The 8,596-nt window shown below is 37.5% G+C and overlaps 1 protein-coding gene across 4 annotated transcripts in view; it reads right to left on the bottom strand.

Moving 5' to 3' along the window:
- Nucleotides 1-1,700: 1,700 nt before the first annotated feature.
- The window catches only part of AKAP6 (A-kinase anchoring protein 6), a 280,187-nt gene continuing 273,291 nt past the window's right edge, over nt 1,701-8,596 (bottom strand). For all 4 annotated transcript variants that reach the window (XM_051622356.1, XM_051622355.1, XM_051622353.1 and 1 more), the window contains exon 13: nt 1,701-5,169. In XM_051622356.1, the coding sequence (XP_051478316.1) occupies nt 1,741-5,169 (3,429 nt within the window). In that variant the 3' untranslated portion in view covers nt 1,701-1,740. The remainder of the gene's footprint in view (nt 5,170-8,596) is intronic.

The following is an 8,596-nucleotide window of genomic DNA, read 5'->3' as shown; positions in this document are numbered from 1 at the left end:
GTTTGGATGTGTTCAAGTATTAACCTAACCGGCAATCAACAGGTCATGATAGCCTGTTTCAAAGCCATTCAACAAATACCCTCTTTGCTGTGATAGTTCCAAGATAATGCATTATTCAACTAGATAAGAATTGAAGGAGATAGTGGCAAGCTGTAGACTACTGCTGTCATAACCCAAAGACTTTGCTAGACATATTTATAGATATGTGGATGTGTGAATGTTGGGTAAACCAATATGTGAAAAAGCAAAGCCCAAAGCATAGTAAAGATATAGCAAAATCAGAAAATACAGAAGTTAGGTATCTAATAGCAGCAAAGCAATCTATTTGTATAAATAGGCCCAGGTCCTCTGCTACACCTATGTGATTGGCAATAGGAGAGCACTAGTGGTTTTCATGGGCAGTGATGAGTAACAGCCTTTTCTCCTGGCAACATCATGGAACCATAGAATACCTTAGGTTGGAGGGAAATTTGAATGTCATTTGGTCCAACCTCCTGCTCAAAGGAAGGCTATTTTCAAAGGTAGATCAGATTATTCAGGGCCACATCCACTTGAATTTTGAAAATTTCCAAGGATGGAGATTACAGAACTTCCTGGAGCAACCTGGTCCGTGTGTCTTATTGGAAATTCCCTTGCTACAGCTTCTGGAAAGCAGCAGCACTTGCAATTGGAGTGGCATTTGGAGGTGCCATGCTGGCTCTGGTCTACTGGAGGAGGGTTTGCAAAGACTAACAGCATTCTCACACAGATATACTGGCTTTTAGGTCCCCAAACAACTAGTGAGACTTAAAGCAGCAGTGCCACATGCTAGGATCTGATCCAGAAGTTACTTTGTAGATCTTCTTTTGTCATTAAATGTGGAGTTATTGTTAAATATTTATGTGAGGTCAGAAATTCCAGATCTGAACCACTTTCAAACTTTGGAAGAGATCAGAGCCACTTTTCGTATCAGGTTCCACCATCCTAATTATGTTTCAAAATGCTTTGCACAAGATAGAACCAAAGCTTCCAGTACTGCTGTGTGGCTATCAGTTGCCATCTGCTTTGGTATTCAGGTCTTTATTCTGAGTATATCAATATTATACTCTTTAATAATGTTGCAATGATTTCTTATTTTGGAAACATCAACTTCTGGCCCAACATTGTGTTGTAATAATTGTGTCCTTAATAATGGCTTACTGGACTTAAATTGTGGCAAACTAACATCAAGAGATGACTTATTATCTCTCTATTTGTTCTCCAGTCTGCTTAGCCATTCTTCATGGCTTGTTTGCAAATATTGTAGAACTCCAGCCCCCTAGTCACTCACAGTTCTTGTAAAACCAGAAGTTCAGCTTTGTCAAGTGCTTTTGAACATCTCATAAGGCAGTTGACTGTGGAGAAGGGGTTCAATGAGTAGAGCTGGTTTCTGGTTCCAAAGCTCAGTTGAGGAGGGAAGAGGAGGCTGATACAGAAATACTACTTTTGAAGAATTCCCGAGTTCTGCAGGATAGCAGTTTTGTTCCAGAAGAGAGCAGCTCCAGTTAATGCAAAGCCAAAGGGCAAGAAGCAGTTAGTATTTACTGCATTTGTTGACCAGTGGCATGTAAATTGGAATTATAGTGTAATCAAAACAAATGCCATAGCACTATCATAAAACATAAAAAAGGCAAATAAATTAAAAAAAAAAAAAAGAATGTGCAACTTGTAGAGTACATACCTGTTTTTAAGATAATGTACGTATCTGGAGAGGTTTACATTCTATCTGTGCATATTTATATGTCTCTCCTTATGAAGGTTCAGGAGATTTTCTTCACAAGTAAGAGTTTTACTATTCTGATTCAAAACTTCATTTCTTTGTGAACAGCCAGGCTTTAAATGAATCTCTATAGCTGAAGCCTCTTCAGAAGCAGCAACACATCCTTTGAGCTCTTCAGTTCCAGGTGATTTTCCTGTACTACTCTTTTTAGTGCTAAGCTCTGGAGAATTCTTTTCCAAACCTTCAGTTTGCCCATCCAAAATTAGCAAATTGTCAGCAGCATTTTTCAAATAATTTGATGCTCTTTGGTTGTTCTGATTAGGGACATTCATATCATGGTCATTGTCACATAAGAAAGATAAAACCCTACTTTCAGATGAAGTTTTGACTTCTAGTGACTCTGGAGTCTCTTCACCAAGTGACTCTGGAGATGCCTCAGAAATAGTGTTAGAAATAGGTTGCTGCTGCTCAACTCGTGCTTCAGGAGTCCTGTTAGAAATTGATTGCTGCTGCTCAACCCTTTCTTCCTCAGGACAGGCTTCAAAAAAGCATTCAATATTTTCTCTCTCATCTGTGAAGTCCAGTGGCACAGGAGTGCTGCTCTTTTCCTCTATGTATTTGATGACCTCTCCACAGTCACTATCATGAGAAGAAAGTGAAAGGTAAGAATAGAAGTCCCCTTTTCTTAGCTGAATGGGTCTGTGAGAGTGTTCTAACACTTTTTCCTTGATCTGTGTTAATGAAGCTGGAGCAGATGACTCACATTCAGGTTGTGACTTACTTTTCAAAGCTGTTGATGCCATGTCTATGATCTCCTTCACAAAATTGTGTACTGAGCCATCTTCCATGCTTCTTTTATCAAAAGCAGCAGATTCACAGTTACAGCACAGATCAGGACCATCGGTTGAAGAATTACATTCTACTTCATTAGATTTCAAGGCTGTACAGCATTCAGGAGATTTTTCAGCAATGCTTATTTGATGTTGTTGACCATGAGGTAAGGATATTTGTAAAGCTGTATCTTGTATGTTTATACAGTTAATATCTGAGGAAGATTCAAGACAAGGCTTTTTAGCAGGAGAGGAAGCAACAGAGTGGCAATCAGGCTGAAGATGACTTTGACATTCTTTGGAAGGATTTCGGGATCCATCTGATAACCTAGCAGTCTCCTTGCCATCCATATGTGAATCATCTGAGCTGTCTGTAAATGCTTCACAGACACAACATTCATTTTCAGCTTCTCTAACATCAAGTGATGCAAGACTTTTGGGTGTGGCTGATTCTCTAACAAGACCTTCCTTTTCACTGTCAACAGTATTTTCAACATTGCCATTCTCCATATCATCCACAAGCTGATCCTTCACAACTTGAGAGAGATCTTTCATCAGATGACTCTTCGTCCCTTTTTCACGATCACGTAGAACATTCTTACTATTGCCATTATTTTCTGATATTTTCTGAACTGAACCATTCAATAGTGTTTCAATGCTCAACGTATCTGTGGCTTTTGATGTCTCGTTACTAACTTCTTTACTGCGCTGAATTTCATCACTGAGGTTACTTTTTCTCTTCTCCCTCGACAAAGAAAATTTTGGTCTAATCCAAGTTTGGAGCTCATTTTTTATATAATCAAGGCCTGAAATTAAATTGCATTCTTCATAAATATCCTCATCAGTTGCTATACTGGAATCATCATCTTCATCTTTGATACCTAGCTCTTCCTCGGTTAAGGTAAGGGTGGAACTTGAAAGCAAATCACTGTCATCTTCATCATCAGTACAAGCAGAAGTGCATGAGACATTAACAATCATGCTGACATTGACATCGCTCTCATCAGCTACTGATCTATTAAGATGTTTTCTAAATGATGCGTTTGAATCTGGCATTTTATTTCTGTGCAGTACAATGTCTTCAGAGCAGAGAGAAAGATCCTCACTGCTGCTGAGTTCAGTGAGGGAAGCTGCTGAATCTTCATTGATTGAGGATGCAACATCTAGGGACAGCTGTCCAGTAAAAGACATTTTTTGAGAGCTACTTTGCAATGTTATATCAGAGATGCTGCGCTTTATCTTCTGATCTAAAGGACTCTGGATGTTTTCCAAGCGATTCAAAAGATCTAATGTCCTTTTGCTGAGCTCTCCAACAGAATCACTGCTTGCACTTATGTCTCCTGAACCATGATGACTAAAAAGATCTTCATTGCTTTTGTAGGAAGTCAGCCAGCTCTCCAAAGAGGTGCTTCGCTGAAGACCATCTCCACTTTTAAAAATACCTGAGCCAAAAAAATCACCTACTATAGACAGGGATTCCAATGAAGAACTACGAGATAAAGTTGAAACCTGTCTTGTGCTCTCTGTAGCAATTATTTTTCTTACAGTTTCTGCAGATTTACAGGAATTGGGATCTGATTCTCCAGGGACACTTGCCAGAGTATGGTCATGAATAAACTCATCCAGTTGTGACTCTCCAGGTTTATGTTCAGATTTACCAGGTACTTTATCAAAACAAAAGTCATGAAACAAACTGCCCTCTGTATGTGTTTTTTCAATTTGTGATTGTTTCATTATCATTGGTAATTTGAATTTGGAGCCTTGAAGATATGAGTAATCATAAAATGTAAACACGTCATGTTTTCCTTTCAATTCTTCTAGACAAACAGGGTTACGCATGGTAATGTTGTCCAAATCCTCATCATTTTCACTTCCACAACATGCAGAAGGTGCCAACTGGAAATCATCTGAGAGACTAGCCTGGTCTTCTTCATCTTGCTTTATTTTTTGTTTTATTACATCAACTATATCATCCACTTGAGTTTCTGTGTGCCCAATCTCAGGATTACTCTGAGTACTTTCAATATCATTTAGCAAAAAAATTTCTGAGTTATTTGTAGTTTCTGTATCACATTCACTCACTATCCCACTCTCGCTCTCAGAATGCCTGCTTATGTTTCCACTCTGATACATATATTTATATGGTTTGGCCAATGTAGTCCCCCCTATTAGGTCTGGCAGGGATTTGGTAGATGAAAATGATGAGTCTTTGCTAAGACTTTTGTTTAAAATGTTAGACTCTGTTACATTGGAGAGTTTGGATGTTTTTTTCAAAAAAAGCATGTGCTTTTTTTCTGATAATTCAATATTATGAAGACTATAGACCTGATAGATGTGAGGATTTGGGGGAGAAGTAATGCTAGGACAGTAAAGAGGACTTCCATGATCACTGATTTCACCTTCATTCACATCGTTATCACCGTGTCCACCTGAAGTGGGTTTCTGGCTTAGATTCTCCTTCTTGAGTTCCTGATCAGGATCACTTAAGTCTTCATGAATACTGATCAGCTTATTACTTATGTCAGTTTCATCCCATTCTAGTGCATCTTCGCTTGGACCACTTAGATCCATCAGGCTCGGATCAATAACGTTCAGAAGCTCCTGCAAAAAAAAGTAAAAGATTAAAAATATATACAGCTGCACTTTACATATGCTTCCACTGATTTATGGGAGTAAAGTTCACTTTTGGAACAATGATCAGTAATAGACTTAATTTTGTTACAATTTGTGAACCATTAAAAGAATAAATTAAAATGGAACCTATTAAATATTGTGTGATTTCATAGTCTTCTTAGGGTTTGTTTTTTTTTTTTTCTGATTCTCTGTCAAAACATAATACAGAAATTTTACTTTTCTTTACTACAGACTAATTGTAGCTAGTAATTGTATAAGTAAAAAGCTTTAACTGTTCTTCAGGATCACATAGGAGTGAGTGTATTAGTAAAAACCATGCAGTTAGCACTTTATTATGTTGCGTATACAAGAATGTCTCTTAGCCTGTTTAAGTTTAAAAAGTTCAGATATAAATATTTATTAAAGGATTTTTTAATTGCTTATAGGAAACTTCTCTGTTGTGACCCTTAAAGCAACAGAACGAACACACTGGAAATCACAAGACTTGATTAGTTTTTGCTACCATTTCTATTTAGTCTTTACTTGATAATAAAGGCAGTACTAATGACCAGTAAGGCAGAATAATGAATGTTAATATCATCAGTTGTAAGTACAATCAATCAGTCTAATAAAATATTACATTAATTTCAAATATTGTCTGCCCTGACACCTTTCTTTGGGAAAGGACTAATAAATAATTAAGCTAAACTTAGTTTGTTTTTTTAAATACTTTTGTAATGTACTGTAATATAATATAAATATTATTTTCCAGTAATATCTGCTATTCTGGGCTTAGAATATATGGTATCAGGAATTATTCCTTTGAGAAATATGTGATGGAGAGAGCTAACACCTTGACATCTTTTCTCACTCAAATGTGATATGTAAAATGGCCAGCAGTGCTGACTTACCTTAAACCCTGTCAAAATGAGATCAGAGTGATCCTTGATTTTGGGGCTAGTTCTCTGAGCACAAATTAATTTAACTTTATTTTTCTACTTCAGGCATCCCCTTCAGGGAGGACTCTACTTATACAATGTATCTTGCAATAGAACTGCTAACTAATGTAGAATTGTTTAGTTTGTATCATCTTAACAGCTGAATAATGATCACCGTATCCAGAAACACAAGCATATTTTCCAGCAAACTTTTCAACTGTGATCTCTCACTCTCTTGAGCTTTCTTGGAGCAAGTTTTGTTTTTCAGATACAGCACTGATCACATGCCAAACAGCACAACAAACTTAAAAAGTTACTGAAATACAAGGAGATAAAATGAGGCTGTAGGCCAGTGAAGTGCAGTTGCACACAACTTAGTTACTTACATTAAGACTTGGCCAAGGTTAATTGTGCAGAGGAAGACACGTATTTCTGCCTTCTGTTCTCAGCCGGGAACTTTCTCTTTGAAGTAAGAACTAAAGATGCTCATCCCTTTTGTGAGAAATCATGGGATGTTCTCCAACAGCTCAATAGTTAGGGCACTGCTTTTTGTGTGTGGGACACTTTGGCAGGCAGATTATAAGAGCCATGAATCAGGTTCCCATTCTCTCAGGAGAAGAACTACCTACATGCTGTTTTGAAAAGAAGCCTGGTATAGTAGAAGTGCAGGTGCCAAAGAATTTTTTTTCCTTCTTGGCAAAATCTTGGGATTTTGGGAATCTGTGAAGTCTAATGTTGAAAGTTAGAGTCTCTCTGTGGATCTTCCTGACCCAAAGCTTTTATGGAACACATTTGTAAGGGTCATCTTTTTTTTTTTTCCCTGCGGCATATTGGCTAGTGATAACTTAAATGTTAAATTCCTATGAAAACAGCCATTTGCCAGACAGGTATGGCTATCATAGCAATTTTGTACATTATGGAGTTCAGAAATCCATATTTGGATTTGCCAGTTTACCATGTTTTCATAACGACTCTTGTTTGATACTTAGTTGGACCCAGAGGTCCCACCTTTATCTTACTCTTAACCTGTCAGTAAAAACTGGTGCAAGAGAACGACAATAATAAAATTAAGTTAGTTTGAAAACCTGTTAGATTAAACGAGAAATAAGTGACAGTTACTAATTTTCTCTGTGGCGTGTTTTACAACTGTTGTACTTAGCATTAGGAAGACATTTCTGTGAAAAGCTTCCTAAACTGCACAATTTTACTGTTTTTAGCTTCTGCCAGCTGCAAAAAGAAATTCACGAAGGCAGGAAATCAGTAGCAGGTTCCAAGGATTTTATGTTCCATAGAATCTGATTTTGTTTCTCAAAACCAAAACATGTGGTCCTTATTGGTCAGGAAGATAACCTTCCCCCTGTAAATCAGTACTTGGCTGCCTTGCTTGTTCTGCAAGTCAGATGGACTAAAACAATAAAACATGTAAAGTTGTGACCTCAGCCCATTCATCTTCACCGAGTGCTCCTTACTTCAAAGCCTATTCTTCATTCTTCAGCTGCACATGCTTCTCTGAGGCCTGGTGTATACTCAAAATTGTGCTGGCAGAGATATGATGGTAAGGGTTTTTTAGTTTTTTTATTTATTTTTTTTCTGATTGTCACAGCTATACCTCCAAAGGCTTTCATGAGGATATGATCATTTTACAAGCACAGCTTTCTCTTTCCAAGGAACTGACTGAATTGATACTAGTTAGTTACTACTTTTCTTTTAAGCATCATCTCCCTTGAAGTACAACTTCAGTGTTTATTGACTACATTGGCAGCTCTTCCCAAGTTTGGAACAAACCACTCAGCTTAAGTCACAAATATCTTGTATTTTGGCATTTTTAGCAGCAGTATATAATTCCTTTACTTTTTTTTGCAATATTTAGCAAGCTGCTCAAACAAGACACTTTAGGCATTGTGGTAGTTGTTGGCAAGAGTAGCACCATACAGATTCTTGGATAAAGCTGTAGAGTGAAGAGTAGAAAATGGTATCACTCCAGCTTATGTTTACACTGACAGCAGTAGCAAGGTAAAAAACAGGAATCTCTGAGGACTCTTTTTATAATGTCAGATGTCTCCTTATCAGACTACTCAGTGCATAGGTAGGGTGCTGAAGGATTAGAATTATCCTGATAGTAATAGACTAGTATGTCTGGCCAACAGAACATTTAAAACTCCATAAAATGATGCTTTACTTGGTGTTGTATGAAGGATTGGAGATACAACACCACAAGTTTCAGCTGGTGCCAGAGCTGAATTCAGATTGCTCACTTCACTGAGAAAAAATGCTGTTGTTTCATCTCCTGTCTGTCTTGTTTTTAATTCCAAAGAACTGTATAGTATTGCACAATTTTTACATGAAAAAGACAAATCTGCTGATGTTTCCAGTTGGGAAAACTTTGCTCGTGTGAGAGCTGCACCATGTTTTTTATCCCGTTTCAGTTAATAATCAGTGTGGCCTTCCTACACGCTTTGCACATACACACTCCAAAG

The sequence above is a fragment of the Apus apus genome, chromosome 5 (genome assembly GCF_020740795.1).
Source record: "Apus apus isolate bApuApu2 chromosome 5, bApuApu2.pri.cur, whole genome shotgun sequence".
NCBI lineage: Eukaryota > Metazoa > Chordata > Aves > Apodiformes > Apodidae > Apus > Apus apus.
This window is presented reverse-complemented; position numbering and strand designations above follow the sequence as displayed.